General features: G+C 45.9%; 2 protein-coding genes across 2 annotated transcripts in view; both read right to left on the bottom strand.

Annotated features, from left to right (window-relative positions):
• The window catches only part of LOC308160724 (RING finger protein 17-like), a gene marked incomplete at both ends in the record, with an annotated part of 40,978 nt that extends 14,061 nt beyond the window's left edge, over positions 1-26,917 (bottom strand). The window contains 21 exons of the mRNA XM_080534666.1: positions 849-1,097; positions 1,499-1,637; positions 2,188-2,308; positions 8,604-8,719; positions 8,927-9,092; positions 9,484-9,619; positions 11,227-11,417; positions 11,974-12,115; positions 13,445-13,616; positions 14,105-14,266; positions 14,751-14,840; positions 15,226-15,315; positions 16,678-16,764; positions 16,864-17,078; positions 18,287-18,363; positions 22,062-22,230; positions 22,370-22,473; positions 23,316-23,391; positions 24,062-24,159; positions 26,084-26,196; positions 26,848-26,917. Of these exons, the coding sequence (XP_080390792.1) occupies positions 849-1,097; positions 1,499-1,637; positions 2,188-2,308; positions 8,604-8,719; positions 8,927-9,092; positions 9,484-9,619; positions 11,227-11,417; positions 11,974-12,115; positions 13,445-13,616; positions 14,105-14,266; positions 14,751-14,840; positions 15,226-15,315; positions 16,678-16,764; positions 16,864-17,078; positions 18,287-18,363; positions 22,062-22,230; positions 22,370-22,473; positions 23,316-23,391; positions 24,062-24,159; positions 26,084-26,196; positions 26,848-26,917 (2,783 nt within the window). The remainder of the gene's footprint in view (positions 1-848; positions 1,098-1,498; positions 1,638-2,187; positions 2,309-8,603; positions 8,720-8,926; positions 9,093-9,483; positions 9,620-11,226; positions 11,418-11,973; positions 12,116-13,444; positions 13,617-14,104; positions 14,267-14,750; positions 14,841-15,225; positions 15,316-16,677; positions 16,765-16,863; positions 17,079-18,286; positions 18,364-22,061; positions 22,231-22,369; positions 22,474-23,315; positions 23,392-24,061; positions 24,160-26,083; positions 26,197-26,847) is intronic.
• Positions 1-27,220, bottom strand: part of LOC308161191 (histone H3.2) — a gene marked incomplete at its 3' end in the record, with an annotated part of 320,132 nt that overhangs the window by 274,533 nt on the left and 18,379 nt on the right. The gene's annotated exons all lie outside the window — the stretch shown is intronic.

The raw sequence follows: 27,220 nt of genomic DNA, 5'->3' as shown, positions 1-27,220 counted from the left end.
TGGTGAACTTGCTTACTGGTAACTTGCTTGTTGGACTCGCTGGCTTGTTATGTTCATTTAGCCTATTCAGCCTCCCAGGTATGTTCTTTATGCTATTGTGTTGCTGAATAACTGTTAATGTGTTATGTTAACATACCGGACTTATATTCAGCCTGTTGTTCTGTGTGCTATTGTGTAGTTGAATAAACTTGCCTTTCCAGATTAAATGTCTGTTCTTGGTCTTGGATTTTGTGAAATATATTTCTAAATAAATGCGACTTATAGTCCAGTGTGACTTATATATGGTTTTTTCCTCTTAATGTCGCATTTTTTGACTGATGCGACTTATACTCCGGAGCGACTTATAGTCCGGAAAATACGGTATATGTTACGGTACATGTGGGAATACGGTACATGTGGGAAAACTAGGGTTAGGGTTAGGTGCTACGTCGACTTGGTACATGCTGGCATGTCTAACCCTAACCCTAGCACCCTAGCACCTAACCCTAACCCTAGTTTTCCCACATGTACCGTGTTCCCACATGTACCGTAACATATATATAACGACACTCCGCTTCGCGTCGTGCCTAACCACCCCGCTAGCTGTGCCGATATCCACGGCTTCTTGTTCCATAACGCTTAATCATGGATCTCCATACGACTGGACATGGTTAGGGTATATAGGACTATTGTCGTCAGGGTTCGACAGTAACGCCTTGCCCGGAGCAAGTAAAACATTTGCGGGGTTTGTTTGCGCAAGCACGACGACGCTGCTAGATCCCGGGCAAGTAAAACAGCGTTACTGTCGAACCCTGTGTGTATATATATGTGTACATCGGACTATTGTCGTAGTTGAGTTACTAGCGGACCTCTTGAACTGGTTGTCAGACTGCAGCAGCTGGACGTAGAAGCTGCCAGGGGAGCAGACATGGGTGACCCGCACCCTCAGGTCCTTCAGCGAGGCGGGCAGGACCAGGTCAGGCTGTACCTCCAGGGGTCCCCCACCCTGCGCCAGGTCCTCCTCGCCAGGGTCAGGCTCTTCGCCCAGCAGGCCCTCAAACAAGGGGTCCCACACCTCTGGGTCCCCTGCTGGGGCCTGGGAGGCTTTCTGATGGATGCTGGGGGAGAGAGACAGAGAGAGAGAGACACAGACAGAGAGAGAGAGAGACAGAGAGAAAGAGAGAGAGAGACAGAGAGAGAAAGAGAGAGAGAGAGACAGAGAGACAGAGACACAGAGAGAGAGAGACAGAGAGAGAGAGAGAGATAGGGGGATGGGGTAAATGAAAAAAAAAAAAAAAAAGAGGGAAGATGAGAGAATCTTGTCTTTGACCAGACAGACAGACAGACAGACAGACAGACAGCCTACCCTGGTAGGGAGGCCAGGCCCTCTGAGACCAGACAGACAGACAGACAGGCAGACAGGCAGACACACAGGCAGACAGACAGGCAGACAGACAGGCAGACAGGCAGACAGACAGACAGGCACACAGGCAGACAGGCAGACAGACAGACAGCCTACCCTGGTAGGGAGGCCAGGCCCTCTGAGACCAGCAGGTCTCCCAGGCTGGTGGGTTCTGGGTCTCCAGGTTCTGTCGGGTCGTTGGAGTCGCTGGTCTGATACAGACGCACAGGCAGAGGCCTGGACCTGGGGACCACCGCTACACACACACACACACACACACACACTCATCAGAGAGAGACACACACACACACACACATCAGAGAGAGAGACACACACACACACACACACTCATCAGAGAGAGAGAGAGACACACACACACACACATATCAGAGAGAGAGAGAGACACACACACACACATCAGAGAGAGACACACACACACACACATATATCAGACAGACACACACACACACACACACTCATCAGAGAGAGACGCACACACACACACTCAGAGAGAGACACAAACACACACATATCAGACAGGCACACACACACACACACACACACACTCATCAGAGAGAGACGCACACACACACACACACACACGCACTCATCAGAGAGAGAGAGACACACACACACACCAGAGAGAGAGACACACACACACTCATCAGAGACACACACACACACTCATCAGAGAGAGAGACACACACACACACACACACACAAACACACACCAGAGAGAGAGAGAGACACACACACACACACACACACACACACACACACACACAGGTAGTGTTCCCCTGTCTCACCGGTGGCCACAGCAGTGAACAGCTTCTGGTCCGCCAGGCTCCTGAGCCTCTGGATGCATCCCTCGCTCCACTCCTCCTCCCCCGCCAGGGGCACCACACCCGCCAGGCAGCACCGCAGGGCCTGAAAAAGTAGGTGAACTTTCATGACCTTTCCTAGATATGTGCGTTCTACCATCCAGTATCCTTACATTTTCAAAATCACCTCAGGATAAACTAGTATAAAACTATTTTGCAGTTTTTCTGTGTAGGAGGCAGGCTAGTTTACAAGACGCGCCAACTAGTGGTCTTTGTGTGTAAAGCAGCTTCCCGTTTGATAGGATGTGTTTTTACATTGTGCTTAGGTAAACCCTAAATACTTTATCATTAGTGATTATCAGCAAGTTGTAACATCTGACTATTGAGAGTGAGCCAACCTCTCTCTCTGTATCAGCACAAACTGCAAACAGGCTTGTCTGTGTAATTAGAACGAAGCCAGATTTAGACTCGGAGAACTTGACCAGAGACCAGCATAGGACCTGGGTCAATAGATCAGTATATTTAGGAACGGTCGGTCAGCTGACTGAGAGTCAGGTAACTGTTGACCGGAACGAACAACCCGTTATGGTAAAGAGCAGAGGCAAACTGGCTTCTAACTTTAGTATGTAAACAACATGTATGACTAGAGACCGGTGATTGGCAAGGTGCAGCTGTTTCCTGTGTCAGCGGAAATCTAGGATATAAGGGCCACTGTAAAATGTCATTCGGTGTGTCTCTTGTGCCTGCTGTGATGAGAGGACACCCAGCGCTGTATGGGAATAAACTTATATCTTAATTGTCTACTTGAGCAAATCTATTAATTAATGACTGAAAGGGGAAAGCATCTCGGCCTGCCGCCCATCATCTGACAATCACCCACTATCAATTGGCGTTTTCGAACAGGATCAGCTTCAAAAGGTAGGAAATATCTAACCATATTGACTATCTTCCCAGCTGTACAAAAAACCTGTATTTATTTCCTTAAATGAAGGAAAGGGGATGTATTTGATGAAGGGGGGGCTAATGACTAAATTGGACTAAATATTAAAGTTTGAGTATTGCTGTGTACATGAAGGTCATTGATTCACATATAGGATAATACGTTATAAAAGGACAGAGCTGCTAGGTGTCACTCTGGAGGAGATATACTGACACTGGATATTGATTAATTCATAGAAGAATTGATTAAACGGAATTGGGCATTCCGTGGGTTTTTATTTTAAAATATTGAGGTATTTGACAGGAAATAAGGTGAACTGCAGAGCACGCTTGAGTCAACAGAAATACAGTATTGTGTTTATCTGTAAGGTACAGAAATAAGGTATTGTGTTATAGCACAGGATTTGAAACTATGCAGAAGTAGAATGTTGATTAAGATGGTTAAATGAATAAGGTATTGACACGCAAGTGGTTATGATATGTAATTTGAAGTGTGATTTAAAGAAAGTGTTTATAAGTGGTCAAGTAATGTGGGTATATTCTGTAGAGAAACAGGATAATGAAGGAATAGGTCAGCGGTAAAAAGACAGTTGTAGGACGATAAGAATTGGAACAGATACGGTATTTGTGTTAATGTTAAAGCGCAACAGATTTGAGTGACCAGATTGATTTATTGAGACAGGAGAGAACAGATCAGACGTGAATTTAAATGACCTTGATGAAACGCAATACAACAGACTGAATTAAAGTATATAACAAGTAATAAACACGAATTGTGTAACTATAAAGCTCTAACGAGACAATTTAGATAAAAGAATTCCTTTTTACTAACATTGTGTGCATTGTAATTAATCAAACATGGGTAATCAAACGTCTAGGACGGCAAATTGTGAGAAACGAATTATTAAGTATAAGTCGGTCAGGGATCTGCCACGTTTGGAAAGAAAAGCCATTAAGAAACTATTGGAAATTGATCCACACATAATTGATATTCCGACAAAATACACTAATACAGTGACACCAAAAGGATGGATTTTACTTAAATTAGGACCATTCTATGCAGAACCATTTCTAACAAAGATTGCGGAATGGAGTGACGATAATTTCCCAAGTATCGGGAGTTTTGAAAAGAATAAACTAAAGATTATTGACGAATATTTGATATCAAACAAATCGATTGCAGACCCTATATGGGATATTGATTACATGAAAGAAGTCTATCAAGCATGGGTAATAATGTCTAATCAATGGCCTGGTAATATTGTCAGAAAGCAGGAACACAATAGGTCGAAACCTATACCCAAGACACAGGAAGTGGTAAGGGCGGCTCCTCTTATACGGGATGAGCGAGATGAGCAGGATGTGACACGCAGCGTGGTCCGGGTGCAAGCGCCACTGCTAAATATAGAAGAGAAAGTCCTGTACAAACCATTAACCATATCTGACGTATCTGCGATCATAGTTGACGCACCCAAACCCTTGATTAACCCTAAAGGATTCATAAATTGGTATAAAACAATGTTGCTACATGGTAATTTGAATGGCACGGATTTAAGATACATTCTGATCACGTTAATGCCAGATGTTGAAATTGATACTTTGATAAATGCTTGCGAAACTTTGAATGAAAATAATGATGGGCCATGTAGAGGAAAAACAATTAAAGAACGATTCCCATGGTTTGATAAGGAACACAAGAATACTCACATTGAACAATTAACCAAATTTCTAAACGACCATGCCAGCCAAAACCGTGATATCTCACAAATTCTGAACTGTAAACGTAAGCCTAATGAAACAATGTCTGACTTTGTAATCAGATTCCAAAATACCTGGAGAGAAAAGGCGAATTTGGAATTAGAGGACAAACCTAACGCATTCTTTACAAACATGATTCTAGATGGTATTGGAGACGATGCGAAAAACTTCAAATTATCAACACCAGACATTTTCTCAATGACCCCAGCATTGATTGAAAAACGAATAAGGGAATTAGACGCTTTGGGATTGTTTAATAAGCGACACCAATCACAAGCCTTGGAGCTTGCGCAATACACGGACCTAGACGGATGGAATGAATACTAAGCATTATGGGTAATGAAGTCTTACGTGAAGCATGTCGAGTGATTAGTTATAGGGAAATCATTGAGTTAAGTAATAATAATCCTTGTATTGATTAACATATTGTAAACAAATGATAAAGAGTGAAATGAATAACTATTGTATTTTTCAGGACAAGCGAAATAGCTTAGTACTAACAGCAAAAAGTGGTAAGAGACGAGTGCACTTGTGCTCCACAAAGCTGCACCAGAGACGACACTCTGAACCTACACTATTAATAGAACTGCCCTTGCAAACAAGACGCAGCCTCTGTGACAGAGACACAGAGACACAGAGACGCAGAGAACACATAGAAGTGTTAGACATGTAAATGTAGTTGTCTCTTATTGTAATTATCATACAATTCTGCATTGACTCAGCAAACGTAACATTTGAATTTACTTAGTAAACAGAGACATAGACCATGCATTGATGACTAGTTAATGCTCACACAAGCAAAGAGGAATGTGACATTTTGATTGATGGATAATCCCAAACGGACAACACAACTCTTGCCAATTCTATCTCCTGACAGAACCAAGAAAATGCAGAGAAACTGAGCGACGGACTAAAACGGGGGCGCTGCTGAGGGCCAATCTAACAGAAGTGGGGCGGAAATGATATTGAACGATTGATGGATGAGAGAAAGTGGAAATCAGATCACAAATGATAATTCTCTGTGTAACTGTAAATGAAAATGTTGTTTTTCTGTTTGGAAGCGGAAACATGATAATGACATGACAGACTACAGACTTTGATAAAGCAATTACACATACGAATATGACAGTACTTCACACAATCAACAGTGTTAATCGGCCAACAGCTGAATGCACGAGCATTACACATTGATGCAACATTTATGATAAAGAACCATTCACACTGACTCAAGAGTGTCTGATAAATCTACTAAAACCAACGGGTGATTGACTGAGAAATATTGATTATAAGAGAGGGATAGAACATTTAAATGTTCATAGCAAATTTAAACCTTAATGCAAAATAAGCTTATAGTGTACATAGACCAACGGGGAAGTATTCAAGCCATCAGTAACGATTGTGATCAGAATTTTTTAACATACGGGTAGAATAGAACCTATCTACCTCATTAAAAGTATGCTTATTGGAATTGACTCAGATTGCACATTGACAGTGAATAAACTAAGTATTGAAGACTGATGTGGATATTAAAGGGACGGTTCAAGGTTTTCACAACACACGTCCTAGTTTGATACCCATGAACCTCAAATGACAAATCCTTTTGTTTCCTCTAGGAGCATTGATGAAGGACGAGTTAACCATTTTGAGAGAAACTAAATGTCTGTCTACCTGTACTTAACGATTGTGCAATCCCTGTATCTAAAAATGTCTCAGCAGGCAAGTGCATAACTCACTAGATGGGGGGGACCACAGGGAGCCCAACCCACTCTCGACTCTGACGATGAGACCCAAGCAAAGGGGAAACGGACACGTATTATGACAAACGATTACTGATTCCAGTACCATAATAATGACTATCTCTGCTATTAACAATTATACCGGAAAAGCATGATGGTCCCTCTGTTGAAGATCGACCTAGGATATCAAAGAACCAAGACACCTAAAGAAACTAATTGACGATATCCCTATTTGTTAAAAATGTATAATTATGTAACAAACTATGGAAAAACATTTGATTTGACTTAATGATGAAAATGATACCTACTTCATTTGTAATGAGTATTTAGACATAGTAATGAGAAACCTCTTTGGATATTTTCTCCTTTAAACAACAAAAGGTTTTTATCCAAAGAGGGTGATTATTAATCAGAGTAGTAACCACAAAGTGACCTTTTACTCATGCCAAGTCAATTGTGGAATGAGATGTTTGTTCACTTTGTCAGGCCACATGACTGAGGACTTATATTTGTCTAGGGGAAAAGTCATTTAATGACGATTCCGGGGGAGGAATGCAAGATCTCAGCCATGGGGAAAGAAAGAGAAATAATTAAAGTTACTGTCCATTAGAGGAGAAAAAAAAAGAGTGAGCTGATAGGATGTGTTTTTACATTGTGCTTAGGTAAACCCTAAATACTTTATCATTAGTGATTATCAGCAAGTTGTAACATCTGACTATTGAGAGTGAGCCAACCTCTCTCTCTGTATCAGCACAAACTGCAAACAGGCTTGTCTGTGTAATTAGAACGAAGCCAGATTTAGACTCAGAGAACTTGACCAGAGACCAGCATAGGACCTGGGTCAATAGATCAGTATATTTAGGAACGGTCGGTCAGCTGACTGAGAGTCAAGGTAACTGTTGACCGGAACGAACAACCCGTTATGGTAAAGAGCAGAGGCAAACTGGCTTCTAACTTTAGTATGTAAACAACATGTATGACTAGAGACCGGTGATTGGCAAGGTGCAGCTGTTTCCTGTGTCAGCGGAAATCTAGGATATAAGGGCCACTGTAAAATGTCATTCGGTGTGTCTCTTGTGCCTGCTGTGATGAGAGGACACCCAGCGCTGTATGGGAATAAACTTATATCTTAATTGTCTACTTGAGCAAATCTATTAATTAATGACTGAAAGGGGAAAGCATCTCGGCCTGCCGCCCATCATCTGACAATCACCCACTATCACCGTTGTAAAGACTATGGTCATTTGACCCCCGAGGCGGCTCTTATAGTAGGTAACATAGACACGGCTGTTCTAGTGACAGACAGAGCTTAACTGTCACTTAGATTCAACTGTGGTCTTTGTGTGTAAAGTAGCTTCCCGTTGTAAAGACTATGGTCATTTGACCCCCGAGGCGGCTCTTATAGTAGGTAACATAGACACAGCTGTTCTAGTGACAGACAGAGCTTAACTGTCACTTAGATTCAACTGTCACTTTCAAATTTGAAATAAGATTTGACAGTTGGTGACGTGGTGTTCTAGTGTTAAGGCTGTTCTAGTGTTAACACACCAAGCGACCCGCATGCGCACGAGCGTTTGGTTACCGGAAACAAAAGTAAACAGACAGCCGACACAGACGCAAACACTTGCAACGGACGCAAACCAGACAAACATTATGATCCAAGCCTCTGCTTTACGAAGTACGTTCAGAGGTCAGCAAAACACTGCGAAATAAAAAAAATATTACCTTTGAACAGCTGTTCACAGTCATATTTTCAATGACGGGCAAATCAGTCAATCATTTTCCGTGTTTCATACCTCACTTGCACATACGACGGGTCATTTTAACCCGTTAGCCAACTGTAACCCGTCTTGTTCACGTTCAACGTCGTTCCTGACAGGCTGACGACCAGGCCAGTGGACAGGGACGTGAAGGTGTGTGTGTGTGTGTGTGAGCCAGGTCATGGACCATGTTGCAGTGGGACCTCACCTTGGCAGGGAGGGCGAAGAACTCATCCTTGATCTTGCGCAGGTCGGAGACCAATAGGATCTCCTTGTTGCCAAAGTCCACGAACAGAACCTCCACCTTCCTGCCCCCTGGGAGGCCTACACACACACACACACACACACACACCCCACACACACACACACACACACGCACACGCACACACGCAAAAAGGTTGTCACACACACTCAGCGAGTACAGTATAATTTAGTCCCCTCACACACACACACACACAGTGCTGACCTGTGACATGCGCCCGGCTCCAGAGCTCTCTCACACACACACACACACACACACATGCTGCTGACCTGTGACCTGCGCGCGGCTCCAGTGCTGGTCGTAGAGGCCCACGCAGGCCTGCTCCAGGACGGGGCAGAACACCTCCAGGCCCGGGGCCCCCACTCCCCCGACCCCCCCGGCACCGTAGCACTGCTGCATCCGGTCAGTCAGCAGCAGGAACTCCATGTTGTCCACCTGCAACACCAGCAGGGGGCAGCACACACACACACACACACACACACACACACACACACACACACACACACACACACACACTTTGTACCTAAATTGGGAAATAAACTTTGGGTTGTGTGTGTGTGTGTGTGTGTGTGTACCAGTTGGATGTAGAGGTCGGAGGGTGTGTGTGTGTGCGTGTGTGTGTACCAGCTGGATGTAGAGGTCAGAGGGATGTGTGTGTACCAGCTGGATGTAGAGGTCAGAGGGGTGTGTGTGTGTGTGTGTGTGTGTGTACCAGCTGGATGTAGAGGTCAGAGGGGTGTGTGTGTGTGTGTGTGTGTGTGTGTGTGTGTGTGTGTACCAGCTGGATGTAGAGGTCAGAGGGGTGTGTGTGTGTGTGTGTGTGTACCAGCTGGATGTAGAGGTCAGAGGGGGTGTTGATGTGGGACACCATGGCGTTCAGCTCCAGGTCGGGGTCGGGGCAGACGGGGGGGTAGAACTGCTGCGGCCGGTGGCCACACGGCCCCTTCACAGGGGAGTAGAACCTGGGGGGGAGGAGGGGGGGCATTAGAGGGGAGTAGAACCTGGGGGGGAGGGGGGGCAGGTCATATACAGGAGTGTGTGTGTGTGTGACAGAGAATATATAGAGTAGAACCTGGGGGGGAGGGCGTCAGAGGGGAGTAGAACCTGGGGGGGAGGGGGCGTCAGAGGGGAGTAGAACCGGGGGGGAGAGGCATGTCATCAGGGTATATACAGGAATCTTTTTTATTTTATTTTATTTGTTTTTCAGATTTTATCCCTTTTTCACCCAATTTGGTAGCCAATTGAACCCAACCTAGCATCCAATTATCCCCTGCCTATTGCGAAGGATCCGCCGCACGACCCCGTGGCCGGCAGTCCCAGAAGAGGTCGCCAGGCAGACTAGCTGACTGGCTCCTCGAGCCCAGCACCTGTTATTCCGGCACCCCGGGGGCGCTGTTGCGCGACGGATCCTTGTCCGGAAATACTCCTATACCGCCCTCGGGAACGGCCGCCCAATATGCCGCTCCCCGTGTGTGCCCCAGCCATATCCGGATCTGGCGAGCTGGGATTCGAACCCAGTCCCCGGTGGGCAGCATGCACTAGTGGCCAGTGCTTAGACCGCTACACCACCGCGGGGCACATATACAGGAATCTTGAGGTTAATTTGAAAGTGACAGTTGGATCTAAGTGACAGTTGGATCTAAGTGACAGTTGACACTAGAACAGCCGTGTCTATGTTACATACAGGAGTGTGTGTGTGTGTGAGAGAGAATATGCTTAGTCCTGAAGTGTGTGTGTGTGTGTGTGTGTGTGACTGACAGACCTGGCCAGCTCCATGAACACCAGGTACTCTCTTAGGGCACCAGCAAAGTACCGTGCCGGTTCGCGTTCGGGAACCTCCGAACGTTGATGCTGTCTGGCGAACGAGCCCGCGTTCATACCAGTGTAACTGGACCCATCCGCGTCATCAACGGTGGGTGATGAAGGGGTGGGATAAACAAACATGTCACAACTAGATGGCAGCTACTTCACTGGAAATGAGGATCATATCTTCCACTACAGTATCTGAAATAAACACTATTTTCTATAAAACGAAACAAAACAAGACACTTTCTACACGTCTTCTCTTACTAACCAGCTGCTCCGTTACTGGAATAGAAATGGTTCACGAAATTCGCGTTTGCGCATGTCCGAGCGCGTGTGTTTGCTGAGCATGTGAGGAAGATAGAGAGAATAATGAAACTTTTGATATTGTTTTTGATCACTAATGATTAGATTTAGATTAGGTTACATTTTGTCTACTTCCTTCTTGCTGGTCTCTGCAGCCTAGAATATGACACACCCACTGATGATGTCATAGACACACCCACTGACGACGTGACTGTTCTACGTTTTGGTTCGCGCTTGAGAACCACTATTTTCTGGTTCCCGTTGAGAACCAATTTTTCAGGCTCCGAACCAACTGAGTTTCAGTCTGAACGCGCCGGCCGGTTCCAGACTTGGTTCGTGAACGCAAACCGGCACGGTTCTTTGCCGGTGTGAACGCCCTTGTCTGAGGGAGTGTGTGTGTGAACGCCCTTGTCTGAGGGAGTGTGTGTGTGAGTGTGTGTGTGTGTGTGTGTGTGTAGACCTGGCCAGCTCCATGAACACCAGGTACTCCCTGAGGGAGATGGGCAGCCGGGAGGAGGCGTGGTCGCAGGTGTTCTTCCTCAGGTCCACCAGCAGCGCGTCCCTCTCCTCCCCCAGCACGTACATCTCCACGGCCGCAGAGCCCACCACCTGCACGAACTCACCCTGGGCCTCCGCACTCCAGCCCTTCGTCTGGACACAGAGACAGAGAGACAGAGACAGAGAGACAGAGAGAGACACAGAGACACACACAGAGACACACACAGAGACACACACAGAGACAGAAACACACACAGAGACACACACAGAGACACACACAGAGACACACACAGAGACACACACAGAGACAGAGACAGACAGAGACACACAGACACAGAGCGAGAGACAGACAGACACAGAGACACACATAGAGACACAGACACACACAGAGACAGAGACACACACAGAGACACAGACACACACAGACACAGACAGAGACACAGACAGAGAGAGACAGAGACACAGACACAGACAGAGACACAGACACAGACAGAGACAAAGACAAAGACACAGACAGAGACAGAGACAGAGAGAGATAGAGAGACAGAGACAGAGACACACACAGAGGTTATTGGGGGGAGGGGTAAATGTGGCTTGCTATCAGTGGTAAACCTGCGTCTGGGATGGATATGAGGCAGGGAGGATATGAGTTACCCAGTCTAAGGGGACAATGTCCTGAGGGAGCATCTGACAGCCAGAGGAGAGTTACCCAGTCTAAGGGGACAATGTCCTTGAGGGAGCATCTGACAGCCAGAGGAGAGTAGCGTCTCATCTCCTTCCGCATGGCCGCGTCCATCCTCCTCACGCAGTCGTTCAGACCTCGGATACACGACTCTGGGTCCTCGTCCTCCCTGCAGGAGGGAGGGAGGGAGGGAGGGGGGGAGGGGGGGAGGGAGGGAGGGAGGGGGGGAGGGATGGAGGGAGGGAGGGGGGGAGGGGGGGAGGGATGGAGGGAGGGGGGGAGGGAGGGGGGGAGGGATGAGACGTGATAGGGTATTTTCCAGTATATATGGTCCCAGCCAGAAATGAACCCACAACCTAAGCGTAGTGAGTACCATGCTCTACCACCAAGCTCTACCATGCGTCTGTGTGTATGTCCACGTACATGTGTGTGTCTTTGTGTGCCATGTGCATATGTCTCTGTGTGTCTCCATATGTCTCTGTGTGTCCGTGTGTGTCCCTGTGTCTCCATATGTCCATGTGTGTCCGTGTGTGTCTCTGTGTGTCTCCATATGTCCATGTGTGTCCGTGTGTGTCTCCATATGTCCGTATGTGTCTGTGTGTCTCCATATGTCCGTATGTGTCTGTGTGTGTCTCCATATGTCCGTGTGTGTCTCTGTGTGTCTCCATGTCTGTGTGTGTCCGTGTGTGTCTGTGTGTGTGTCTCCATATGTCTGTGTGTGTCCGTGTGTGTCCGTGTGTGTGTCTCCATATGTCCGTGTGTGTGCGTGTCTGTGTGTCTCCATATGTCCGTGTTTGTGCGTGTGTGTGTGTGTGTCTGTGTGTCTCCATATGTCCGTGTGTGTGCGTGTGTGTGTCTGTGTGTCTCCATATGTCTGTGTGTGTCCGTGTCCGTGTCTGTGTCTCCATATGACCGTGTGTGTCCGTGTGTGTGTGTCTGTGTGTCTCCATATGTCCGTGTGTGTCTGTGTGTGTGTCTCCATATGTCCGTGTGTGTCTGTGTGTCTCCATATGTCTGTGTGTGTGCGTGTGTGTGTGTCTCCATATGTCTGTGTGTGTGCGTGTGTCTCCATATGTCCGTGTGTGTGCGTGTGTGTGTGTGTGTGTCTGTGTGTCTCCATATGTGCGTGTGTGTCTGTGTGTGTGTCTCCATATGTCCGTGTGTGTCTGTGTGTCTCCATATGTCCGTGTGTGTGCGTGTGTGTCTCCATATGTCTGTGTGTGTGCGTGTGTCTGTGTGTCTCCATATGTCCGTGTGTGTGCGTCTGTGTGTCTCCATATGTCCATGTGTGTCTGTGTGTGTCCGTGTGTGTCTCCATATGTCCGTGTGTGTCTGTGTGTGTGTCTCCATATGTCCGTCTGTGTGCGTGTGTGTGTGTCCATGTGTGTCTCCATATGTCCGTGTGTGCGTCTCCATATGTCCGTGTGTGTCTCCATATGTCTGTGTGTTTCCGTGTGTGTGTGTCTGTGTGTGTCCGTGTGTGTGTGTCCGTGTGTACCTGAGCAGGGTGACCCCCTTGGTGAAGCCGTAGTCGGGGAAGAAGACCCTGATGCGTGTGAGCAGGGAGGCGGGGCAGCTGGTCACGGCGTACAGGTGACCCCGCTGGAACACCTCCGTCAGCGTGGCCCGACACCACACCTCCTCCTTCCACCTCACAAACAACATGGAGCCTGGAGGAGGCGCACACACGCACACACACACACACACACACCACACGCATGAATGGAAAGAAAACAAATATATACAGTAAAAGAAACCAAACTCACACACACTCACACACACACACACACTCTTAGTCTCTCTCTCACACACACACTCTTACTCTCTCTCACACACTCTTACTCGCCCTCTCACACACACACACACACACACACACACACACACACACACACAGGTCTCACCTGTCTTCAGTATGTCGGTGGGTGTGAACAGGCCTCTCTCTCTCACACACACACACACTCTTACTCTCTCTCTCTCTCACACACACACACACACGCACACACACACTCTTAGTCTCTCTCTCACACACACACTCTTACTCTCTATCACACACTCTCTCACACACACACTCTTACTCTCTATCACACACTCTTACTCACCCTCTCACACACACACACACACACACACACACACACACACACACACACACAGGTCTCACCTGTCTTCAGTATGTCGGTGGGTGTGAACAGGCCTCTCTCTCCGGAGCAGAGGTTTTTGACCTTCTTGGCCAGCCGGGTGCCCTCCCTCTTCTCAGCCACGTAGCGCACGTAGAAGTGGTTAGGGTCGACCACGTGGGTCACACACACCCACTGTAGTAATGCTGCGTGGAGACACACACACACGCACACACACACACACAGGTGTGTTGTCCTATCGTGCTCTACCGTTGCTTTGAGTGACAGGTGTGTTGTCCTATCGTGCTCTACCGTTGCTTTGAGTGACAGGTGTGTTGTCCTATCGTGCTCTACCGTTGCTTTGAGTGACAGGTGGGCTGTCCTATCGTGCTCTACCGTTGCTTTGAGTGACAGGTGTGTTGTCCTATCGTGCTCTACCGTTGCTTTGAGTGACAGGTGGGCTGTCCTATCGTGCTCTACCGTTGCTTTGAGTGACAGGTGTGTTGTCCTATCGTGCTCTACCGTTGCTTTGAGTGACAGGTGGGCTGTCCTATCGTGCTCTACCGTTGCTTTGAGTGACAGGTGTGTTGTCCTATCGTGCTCTACCGTTGCTTTGAGTGACAGGTGGGCTGTCCTATCGTGCTCTACTGTTGCTTTGAGTGACAGGTGGGCTGTCCTATCGTGCTCTACCTTTCTCAGGGACGTCCTCCTGACTCCTCCTCCTCTGGCTCCTCCGAGGCTCTCTTACCTGCTGCACCTCAAGGGGCGGGGCCAGGATCACTACAACCAGGAAACAAGAGTCAATCATTGGCTAAACCACGTGGGTCACACACACCCACTGTAGTAATGCTGCGTGGAGACACACACACACACACACACACACACACACAGGTGTGTTGTCCTATCATGCTCTACCGTTGCTTTGAGTGACAGGTGTTGTCCTATCGTGCTCTACCGTTGCTTTGAGTGACAGGTGGGCTGTCCTATCGTGCTCTACCGTTGCTTTGAGTGACAGGTGTGTTGTCCTATCGTGCTCTACCGTTGCTTTGAGTGACAGGTGGGCTGTCCTATCGTGCTCTACCGTTGCTTTGAGTGACAGGTGTGTTGTCCTATCGTGCTCTACCGTTGCTTTGAGTGACAGGTGGGCTGTCCTATCGTGCTCTACCTTTCTCAGGGACGTCCTCCTGACTCCTCCTCCTCTGGCTCCTCCGAGGCTCTCTCACCTGCTGCACCTCAGGGGGCGGGGCCAGGATCACTACAACCAGGAAACAAGAGTCAATCATTGGCTAAATCTCTCTGTCTGTCTGTCCTCTAGGGCTGGGTTCAAAAAAATCAATTTCCCGATTCTGAATCGATCTTCATTGAATGAGCGATTATCGATTCATAAATCCCGAGATCGATCTTTCCTTTTTTTTTTTTTGCTTGCAGCTTCAACCCGCAAATTTATCATATCTCACGCAACGACCAGGCTTAAAGGCAGATGTCTGGGTGCATTTTGGATGTAAAAATTATGACGATAGAGATGAGCAGGACAAAAGCAAAGCCATATGCAAGCTGTGCGCAGTGGAGGTTAAATTTAGTGGAAACACCACAAATCTACGGAACCACTTATTGATGCATCACCCTGACGTGAAACATGGAAAAGCGGATCCGAAACAAGCCTGTGGTGTTTGCACTAACTTATTGTTACTGTATACTACAGTATTTTAATAATCATTGATTTTCCAATTATGTTTATTCCTGAATAAAATCTTCCAATCTCCAAAAAGTGAGAAAGCAGTAATGAAGGGCTTTAGTTTCATGGACATTATGGTTTACAATGTGTTTTTTTGTTCCCCAAAATACCCTCATCTATTGCACTATTTTCGTTTTGAGTTTTGCACATTTTTATTTTGTATATATATATATATATATTATGCAAATAAGCTATTTGAGACAGTCCTGAGGGATATGTGATGTCTTGTTTACCGATAGGCTATGTTTGTAGCCCCTTTATTTACACTGGCTGCAGTAAAGCACGTTAAAAAGCACTTTTTGTAGTGTCTGATTTAGCAAAATGTTGGTCAATGATGTTCATTTATGTTCCAATAAGAAGTACATTCATGTAACTGCTTTGGAGTCAATTCTTAATGTAAACATTGATATGTTTAACAATGCTACATGTTATAGGGTTCCTTGAACCATTTATAGCATTAGTTCTGAGAATCTCTTCATATTCAAGGAAAATTGATATAAATCGAATCGGAATCGAATCGAATCGTGAATCGAAAGCTGTGAATCGGAATCGAATCGTTTTGGGAAATCAGTGGCGATACCCAGCCCTACTGTCCTCTGACCCCTCCTCCTCTCTCCTCGGCTTCTGCTCAGAACCATCTGGAACAGTTCAGAGGGACGACAGGGAATCACCATGTATTTACCACCCAGCCTCTTTCCATCCATCTTTTCCTCCCTCCAACCCCTTTCCCTCCCTTCTCCCCCCCCCCCCCCCCCCATCCCTCCTCCCCTTTAGTCCCCCTCCACCATCTCTCCCCCTCCCTCCCTGCCCCTCTCCCTCCCTACCCTCCCTCCCTGCCCCTCTCCCTCCCTACCCTCCCTCCCTGCCCCTCTCCCTCCCTACCCTGCTCGTCTTCTTCTATGATCTCCTCTATGATGACGTCGGGTCCTGAGTCTGCTCCTGGGTCACTGCGGGGGCCAGCGGAGGCCCCTGGCGTGGGAGAGGAGCCCCGGGGAGGAGCCCTCGGGGAGGGAGAGGAGCCCAGGGGAGGAGAGGAGCCCAGGGGAGGAGAGGAGCGCGGGGGGGGACCCTGCCTCGTCCTGGAGCCGTCCTGCTCCCCCTGCGGGGGGCCTGGCTCTCTGTAGCTCCTGTCCTTCCTCCTCTCAATCCTCTCTTCCTCTCTTTCCCCTCGCTCTCCTCTCTCCTCTCTGGGGAGGCCGCTCTTCCTGCCCTCTCCCGGGGGAGGCGGCCCTCTGGTGGGTCCTCTCTGCTGCTGGGGCCTGGAGGGGCGCTCCTCCGGCAGACTGGGGGGGTACACAACGTTAGGAGACTGGGGGGGTACACCATGTTAGGAGACTGGGGGGGGGGGGGGGGTACACTATGTTAGGAGACTGGGGGGGTACACCATGTTAACAGACTGGGGGGGTACACCATGTTAACAGACTGGGGGGGTACACTATGTTAGCAGACTGGGGGGGTACACCATGTTAACAGACTGGGGGGGTACACCATGTTAACAGACTGGGGGGGTACATCATGTTAACAGACTGGGGGGGTACACCATGTTAACAGACTGGGGGGGTACACCATGTTAACAGACTGGGGGGGTACATCATGTTAACAGACTGGGGGGGTACACCATGTTAACAGACTGGGGGGGTACACTATGTTAGCAGACTGGGGGGGTACACCATGTTAACAGACTGGGGGGGTACATCATGTTAGCAGACTGGGGGGGGTACACCATGTTAACAGACTGGGGGGGTACACTATGTTAGCAGACTGGGGGGGTACACCATGTTAACAGACTGGGGGGGTACACCATGTTAACAGACTGGGGGGGTACACCATGTTAACAGACTGGGGGGGTACACTATGTTAGCAGACTGGGGGGGTACACCATGTTAACAGACTGGGGGGGTACACTATGTTAGGAGACTGGGGGGGTACATCAGGTTAACAGACTGGGGGGGTACACCATGTTAACAGACTGGGGGGGTACATCATGTTAACAGACTGGGGGGGTACACTATGTTAGCAGACTGGGGGGGTACACCATGTTAACAGACTGGGGGGGTACACAATGTTAGGAGACTGGGGGGGTACACCATGTTAGCAGACTGGGGGGGTACACCACGTTAGCAGAGTACTCAGTCACTGGACGTACCAGAGCACTTGTGTGTAAATCTCTGGTTCTCTGGTAAAGTCACATGGCTGACTTTTGAGAGCAGTTTTATATTTAATATAACTGACTAGTCATGTGTGGCTACTCACATCTTAACGCTGCCCTTGATCATCTTCAATATCTGGCTCAGACCCTCTGGATGGAGACTATAGCTGTGTGTGACACACACACACACACACCTCAGATTATTGGATCAGGCATAAACATTAGTGTACGGTTTAGGTCAAGCCAGACACACCGCACACGCACAGACACAAGCCAGACGCACACACACACACACAGTTGTGAAATCACATCTACTCTGAAGTCCGTCCCTCCTTCCATTACCTGAGTCCAGAGTCCAGGGAGAGACAGTGCAGGTCAAAGCTCTGGACATCCACTGGAGCCTGCAGGGTCTCCAGCACCTAGAACACACACACACACACACACACACACACACGCATGAATGGAAAGAAAAAATATATATACAGTAAAAGAAACCAATCTCACTCACACACTTACTCACTCTCTCTCACACACACACACACACACACACACACACGTACTCTCTCTCCAGGGTATATACAGGAATCTTGAGGTTAATTTCTATACCTTTCTAAGACTTTAAAAGACCTTGTCAATATTTTTCCAGACCTCACCGCCACTTGGAGCTCAGTGTTTTCTCTACATGCATTTATTGGTGGCGGGCCGCCACGAATGAATTTCCTCCGCCACGAATTGATTCAGTCCCAAAAACAAAACAAAAAAAATTCTCAAAAAATAATTTTTTTACAAAAAATCTGAACATTTTTGCTGATTAAAATATATCTGATCCTAGATCAGCGCTATAATGGATGTTGACTAAAAGTGCACCTAAATCCACGGCCATCTCTCTAACCGCTGATCCAAAATCAGATTAATGACATTCAGTTGACGACGTGACACAAGGGCTCCTGATTGGTCTAAATGTGAACTGTGGTATTATTGTTATTGTGTACAGGCCACCGTAGTGACATCAGGGGGGTATTCCATCAACATCGCTAAAGGGAAAATCCAGGTTTAGTCTGATAAATCTCGCGAGAGTTCTTAAAAATATCCAGGCATATTCTGATAGGTCTCGCGAGAGTTATCAAAAATAAGCCAGGATTTTCCTTTAGCGACGTTGATGGAATACCCCCCCCCAGGTCAGGTGGGCAGGTTACGACGAGACAACAAGAGACCGGTATTGTAGAGCTTACAGAGCGAGTTAAAATAAAGACACTTGCATTGAAATACAGAAGGACTCACGTGTATGTTTAATAGAATAACACGACATGGTGTCAGAAGTCCTGTAAGTGAGTGTTAAGAGTTAGATCGGCCGACAAGTGTCATTTGAGCTGGTGACGGTGAGAAGGGAGAAGAAAAGATGGACGCTAATGCTAACGTGGGAGCAGCTGCAGTCCAGAGAACGGCGCCAGTTTCAAGTGCTACGTTAGCAGACATTAGCAAGTCCAAAAACGATTCTTATGTGCCGTCACTTTAGCAACGACACAGTATTGTCAAGGGGAAAAGAAGGGGAGACGATTTTTTTTATTGACAACGGAATTACATGCTGGAAAAACATGCAGCTAAAATTCAGGGAACATTTGGACAATAAGAGGCCTACTTCGTATTATATTATAGCTGATGATCTTTGTGTGTGTGTATGTGACTGTCAGTCACAAGTTTATATTCTGTATATGCATTTATTAATTTTTTTGGCCATCCTCTAGTTTTGGCTGTGATTAGGAAAAAAAAAAAAAAAAAAAAAAAACTTGTTTTGAGCGTGCGTGCACGCGAAAAAATCGCGCGCGCGGTTACGGCCGTCCGCCACCATTGTAAAAAATCCTGGAGGAAACACTGGAGCTGTAACCGTTTACATCAGTGACACCTTTAACTTAACAGTTTTAGTTTGCAATAGACTAGACCACTATCATACAACAAGAATTTCCGGTTCATCTTTGTTTTTAAATAAAAACTAATAAATTCACGAACTTTTACTAAAGGTTTTTAGGACTCAAACTCTTTGGACAGAGTCTAATATGACCTCATGTCTTTTAGCTTGCTTTTATAGTTGTTTTTATTTGCACTTGACACCACAGACCTCATTGTCTCTTAGCTTGTTTTATAGCATTTTCGCTTTTTAATTGTCTACTCTAGTGTGTAATATTTGTGATATGTTATATGTGTATATGTTTGTGAATATGTTTTCTGTTTTTGCACCTTCAGAAGAACCACTACAATTTCATTGTATAGGCAACTGTACAACGACAATAAAGTCTATTCTATTCTATTCTAATTCAGAAAAATACCTACAAAATTCAAGACCTTATAAAATCGTGTTAAGACTTTTTAATACTTATTAAGGGTCTTGATTTTCCCAAAATTGATTTATCAACTTTTAATACTTTTCAAGACACCGCGGATACCCTGCTCACACTCACACACACACACACACACACACACACACGTACTCTCTCTCTCTCACACACACACACGCACACACATCTGGATACGGCCACTCAATAGATTCAGAGGTTCTAAGGCTGATCCGCAGGGATTAAAGCAAAAAAACAATCTCCTGACGGAAAAAGAAATTCAGGCCAAATCGGGGCCGGTGGCTTTCCGCGTGCGATTTTCCGTTCTATGTTCTAATGCTTTGACTTTTCTTTCGAAAAATGTGAACACATTTCCACGTTGTATAAAATCAATGACACATCGCTAGTCAACTAACACAGCTTGTTTTGTGAGCCTGCTAACAATGTAAAGTAGTGTTCTAGTTAACTAGGTAGCAGTCCAATCCATTTCGCTGCAGTATTTTGGCTTGACTAGTGAGTTTGTGTTGTGATTCTCAACAACGTTGAAACGTAGTTTCACCCTTTTCCATCGTTTTGAATAATAAATGTGTGGACTGACGATGTAGCGCAGCCTAACTTATTCTAATAATTATTTAACATAGTTTTATTGTGATAATTATTCCCCCCTCCTCCCAGACTTACAAGGTCACATTATTATTGGATTGGTTGTTTGCGTGCCGGGTGAAGTTGGCTAAACATTTAACCTGCTAGCTAGCAAGAGACACATAATGTCACTCTCCAAAGGTCTAAAGAGGAAAGTTGACAGTGAAAACAGGGCATTTAAAGAGGAATGGACAGCGAACTATGCGTTCATCCTACCTGGTTTCATCAATGCAAAGCCGCTGTGAGACTCACATTTTACGTGCTCACAATGAATGTTCCCTTCCACCTATACATGCGAGTCGTCCTTTCGTCAATGAATGCGATAAAGACGGACTAGAGGAATCGATTGGTGCATAAAAACCTTGAGAACTGCCGGATTAAAGTGACGTCCATAATAATAATAAATAATAATAATACATTAGACTTATAGCGCTTTTCTAGACACTCAAAGACGTCCATACCAGATAGCCAACAAATAGTGACCGATGGGAGATGCCAGTTTTCTCATTAAGTGAGATTTAATAGCCTAATATTATTTTTTCTATTTTTAATGAATGGCTCATTGTAATTATTATCCCTAGTAATGTAGCGTGTTTGCTCTGTCGTTTCAGGAGCATATAGGCTAAGCGGATTCAGCTTTCTTTTTTTTTGCGCCGATTTTGTTGTCAATGTTTTTCATAAAATTAAACTGCATTTGCTTTGTTACTGTTCACATGTGTGGTGCAGTCACATTCACATAGCCTATAAGTAAACATTAAGTTTGAATGATTTACTGAGCTGGCGTTACTTTTTTCAAACCACACACCGCATGTCGGCTATTTCAGCACCACGCATTGTCCACCTATTTATCACTATGAGGGGTTCAGCGTCAGTGCACCCCGCTCTGTTACTGTCGCATAGTTGTAGCCAATAAAGGCCTATATGTAGGCAATTATATATCATTTATATACCTAATACCAACATCAAAATAGATTGTATGCCTCTACAAATCATATTACACCAGGTAAAATCCGTCACAACTTGGAATAAATTGACGGAATTCCGTCGTAGCGACGGAGAACTTTAATCCCTGGATCCGGAGCGTGTGTGAAGCTACCTGGTCCAGGTCACAGTATCTCTCCAGGGAGGGGTGCTGGGGGACCTACCTGGTCCAGGTCACAGTATCTCTCCAGGGAGGGGTGCTGGCGGACCTGCCTGGCCTTCTGCATGGCCGTGTCCAGCCCCGCCAGCCGCTCCTCCACCCGGGCCAGCTCTGACCTGCTGGAGGGGAAGTGCTGCTCCATGTGGCTCAGCTCCAACACCAGCGCCCCTTTCCTGTGTGGAGGAGGAACAGCCATGCTAGTGGACTAGGCTACTAGGCTAGTATGGTAGTGTACTAGGGTAGTGTAGTAAGGTAGTGTACTAGGCTAGTGTAGTAGGGTAGTGTAGTATGCTAGTGTAGTATGTACTGTACCTTCTATGGAGCACGTCGAAGGCCCTGTCCATGAAGTGGTCTATCTCCATCAGCAGTCTGGCCTTCTCTCTCTTCACCTGCGACAGCAGCCCGGTGGACAGAGTCTGGATGACACACACACACACACACACACACACAGGTGAGGCAGCCAAACCACTTGCATACAAAAGTAATGGTCTAAAATGGAGCCATTTTTTACCTGGAGTGTGTCCCTAGTCCCCCTGCTCACCTGGTGTGTGTCTAGTCCCCCCTGCTCACCTGGTGTGTGTCTAGTCCCCCCTGCTCACCTGGTGTGTGTCTAGTCCCCCTGCTCACCTGGTGTGTGTCTAGTCCCCCTGCTCACCTGGTGTGTGTCTAGTCCCCCTGCTCACCTGGTGTGTGTCTAGTCCCCCTGCTCACCTGGTGTGTCTAGTCCCCCCTGCTCACCTGATGTATGTTCTTGAGTTGGGCCTTGCTCTCTGCAGCCTGACACAGAGCCTTTTCCACCGCTCTCTCCATGACTGAAGATGAAGCCTGTACACACACGTACACACACGCACACACACACACACACACACAATTATATGAGGTGATAACATGCAGGGCCTGACATTAGTTTATTTGCATAGCCTCCATACTGAGATATATGTATCTATATCTATATATACATTTTAAAGTACCCACTCAATATAATAAACTGTTTAACGATCACTAAATACTTATCATTTGTGGATTGGATTCACTATTCTCGTTTGCCATAGGCTAGTGGTAAGGGAGACTTATATAAATACTTTCATTTTGGGACGTGTTCGTGTTTGGGGCTGTGTGATCATCTAATTATGTGTAGTTATGTGTTTCTAGCATGTTGCTGTTCTCTCAGCATGTTGTGATGTGAAATTAAGAAGATGAATGGCTGAAATGACGCAAAGCGGGGAAAAACAAATACGACATCTTAAAGTTTTTTCACATGCACATTAACAGTGACTCCTATCGCTTCAGTCTCAAACAGCATTGGAGGAGAATACCAACAGGGAGGAAGGACGCTACAGGAGATATGGGGACAGAGGATTGGTCAGAAGTGGAGTCTCTAACACCCATACAGACACACATACAGACACGTCATACCTGTTTCAGATTCTCTTTGACAGGCAAGGAGGATTTCGGTTGGCGATGCTTCCGTCTCACACCATGATGGCTAGGATCATTTAAACAGTGTTAGGTCGTCAACAACAACAACAAGCACACAATGATGGGACACATGGTACTATTACACTATGAGTGTTATTGTCATGTGATTGATTCAAAACTTGTTTTAAACTAGCTTTTTATCTTTACATATTTTCTAGGGGTTGTTTTTACTTTTTATGTATCTATCTATTCTTGTTCTCTCCATGGAATGTAGTGTATAGAGTGTAAATAGAGTATTTAGAAAAGTGCTATACAACTTAAATGCATTATGATTATTGCATGTATTTGTTGTATTGTATTGGTATTTAGAATTATTAAAAAAACAAAAAATAGTTGTGACATTGAATTCCAATGTATTTTATACACACGACCAATCAACTTTCACCGTTGTCCATCACCATCATTCAGGATGAGTTCCCCAAAACCCCAAAGACACCATAGAGTAACCATAGTAACCATAGAGTAAGTGTGTGTAGAGAGAAGACACCGTAGAGTAAGTGTGTGTAGAGAGAAGCAGGCTGGTACCGTCTCATGTTGTTCATCTTGGTTGTGTAGATGAGTCCGATGATTCTGCTGTCCATCTGCAGCTCCTCCACCCCTCCCTCTGAGAGAGGAGACTCCACCTGCACACACACCAGGGGTCTTAAATACAGGGTTCCCACACCTTCTGAAACATCACATTCAAGCACCTTTCAAGGACTTTCAAGACTCAATTCCCTTAAATTCAAGGACCCAACACGGCATAGTTTGAGACAGATCTAGATGAGAATTTATATAACAGGAACTATCCGCTCACAGACAACAATTAAAAAGAGAGGCTTGAATGTGTGAACACTAGATGGTCTCTTGCCTTCTCTACCATAGCACAGCAAAACAATATATTGTGAAATATGTGTAAAGTTAAGACTTATTTACTAGTTGACGAGCTAAGTAAAACATTTTTGAATAAATATATTATTTATTTTTTGGACAGAGAGAGAGGGGAATCAAGCACTTTAAATTATCCCTGACCGTTTTTAAAGCACTAAATGGACTGGCCCCCCTTTACCTCTCTGAGCTCTTGCACCGCCACACCCCCTCCAGATCCCTCAGATCAGCAGACCAGCTGCTGCTGGTGGTGCCCAGAACCAGGCTGAAAACCAGGGGGAACAGAGCCTTTTCGGCTGCTGCACCTAAACTCTGGAACAGCCTCCCCCTCCACGTACGGGCCGCTCAGACCCTGGAGATTTTTAAATCTCTCCTTAAAACACACCTGTTTTCCCTAGCCTTCCCCCCCACCTAGCTATTGGTCCCTGGCTTTTATTATTTTGTGGTTTTTGTTGTAGGTCCCTGGCTCTTATTGTCTTATTGTCTTATTGTTTTGGTCCTTTTTGTCTTCTCGTTTGATTTTGCCATGTTTTGTGTTGCATTGTGTTGTGTGCATTGTGCTTGCTTGTTTCCTGCATTTTATCTATTTTTACTGTGAAGCACTTTGGCTCAGCATTGCTGTACATAAGGTGCTATACAAATAAAGTTGACTTGACTTGAATGAACTTTTAAGGCCTTGATTTTTTTTGCAAAAATTTACAAACTTTCAAGGATTTCAAGGACCCGTGGGAACCCTGTAAATACTCTCTTTGACAGCAGTGTATTCAGGGTTTTTCCTGCATAGAGAACTATGGGCGGCCGCATCCGTCATATTTCTAGCCGCCTCCAGCTCTCGACAAAACTCTGACAGTCGTATTTTCTACAAGCGTTGAACTCGGTGGATGAATATTGTGTTTTCCTTTACATAAATAATGTATAATAATTTCCATCATAAATTGATGCAGAAAGGGTACAAATTGGTGCATATCAATTCACCAGAATGCAAGAAATTAAGTGTTTGATGCTCGTTTAAGGACCCCAGACAGCCCTGTATCATGCCCCCCCCCACCCCCATGTCAAACACCAGTTGTACCACCTCTGCCTCATTTAAACCCTGGTATTGACTCCTGGGGAGGCTAGTGGAGGTAGAAATTGGAGGTCAAGCTCATTGTAATGGAAGGAATGGAAAATGAAGAATGGTATCAAAACATGTGATTGACACCATTCCTCAATCCACTCATTACAACGAGCCAGCCTCCACTGATCTACTCACACTGCCTGTGTGGCCTGTGTCCCAGCTCTCCAACGTTTACCCAGAAAATGGACCATTAACTGGTAGGTCCATGATTGTTTCATCCTTGACACTGTAGTTAGTGACTTTAAACCATTCATTCACACACACTCAACTGTAGCATCTGACGCTGGTTTTCTCTGTGTACCACATGTACAAAAAAAGAGGTTTGGTGAGGCTGCATTCTCATGTTATGCACCCAGATTGTGGATCAATGCACTGCCAGTTTACATTAGGGATGCAACCTCAGCACACATGTTCAAGTCAAGACTAAAACCCCATCTTTTTAACATTGCCTTTAAATGACAAAATAATTAAAGTAAGATTATATAATGATTAAAGCACTTTGACCTGCAACGTTTGCAGGAAAAGCGCTATACAAATAAAGTTATTATTATTAGTAGTAGTACCTTGCATTCTGGACACGGGATGACGTTGTCCACCTCCAGGGAGTGAAGACAGCCCGTGCAGAAGATGTGGCCACACAGGAGGGCACGTGGCAGGTTCCCAACGGCCTCGTCCTCTGAAAAGAAATAAAACACCAACTAGCATGAGAATTTTAACCACGGTTGGTTTATAAACCATATTAACCAAACCATGTTAAGTTAACCACGGTTGGTTTATAAACCATATTAACCAAACCATGTTAAGTTAACCACGGTTGGTTTATAAACCACATTAACCAAACCATGTTAAGTTAACCACGGTTGGTTTATAAACCATATTAACCAAACCATGTTAAGTTAACCACGGTTGGTTTATAAACCGTACTAAACAGGAGTCTTCGCGAGCAGGTCTTCCCACGTTTGAAAATTGAAACTCGCGTCGCGAGACAGAAAATCAGTTCAACTCAACCCTCGTCTGCCTCTTCAACACGGCCTGTCGTCAGCTAACTAACTAGTTTATATAACAGCGAAGCCGTTTCAAATTCCACCTTCCTGGAAAAATAGCTAAAACTATATGGAGAACATACAAAAAGACACAACAAAGGTAGGTAGCTTTAGATAACTAGCTGAAGGAGATGACGTCTGCTCAAAACGTGGTCCGCCTGCTCGCTAACGAGCCATCACACCAGGTGGTGATTAACTCCACGCGTTCACAGTTTACACGACCAGACCGTTTAAAAAGGGGAATTCTATGATATTATATAAGACATATGATAGTGTTACTTTACCAGGTAGGTTGTAGGCTTCGCCACAGATGTCACAGACCAGAGAGTTTGGCTGTTCTGCTCTGCCCGACATGCTGCTGCAGTAATAGTGTAAGTAGTAAGTAGTGTCGACCCGATCTCCACACCCCCGACTAGCTGCACTCGCACCTGCACCCTGTAGCAGTCTGACGGAGGGAAGGGGGGTCCGTCATTTCCAGTATCAATGCGCCTCCCAATCAATCTGATTAAGAACACCTGTGCTGACCGACAATGCAATGGTGGATCTTATTTATGGGACTATATTCTGTGGCGGAAGGATATATGTATTCTGAAACGATGAATGATTGTAAATACATGAATTTAATGTTACAACTGTGTATTTATGTTTTATATTATG

This window comes from Nansenia antarctica, assembly GCF_963989245.1.
Source record: "Nansenia antarctica genome assembly, chromosome: 6".
Lineage (NCBI taxonomy): Eukaryota > Metazoa > Chordata > Actinopteri > Argentiniformes > Microstomatidae > Nansenia > Nansenia antarctica.
This window is presented reverse-complemented; position numbering and strand designations above follow the sequence as displayed.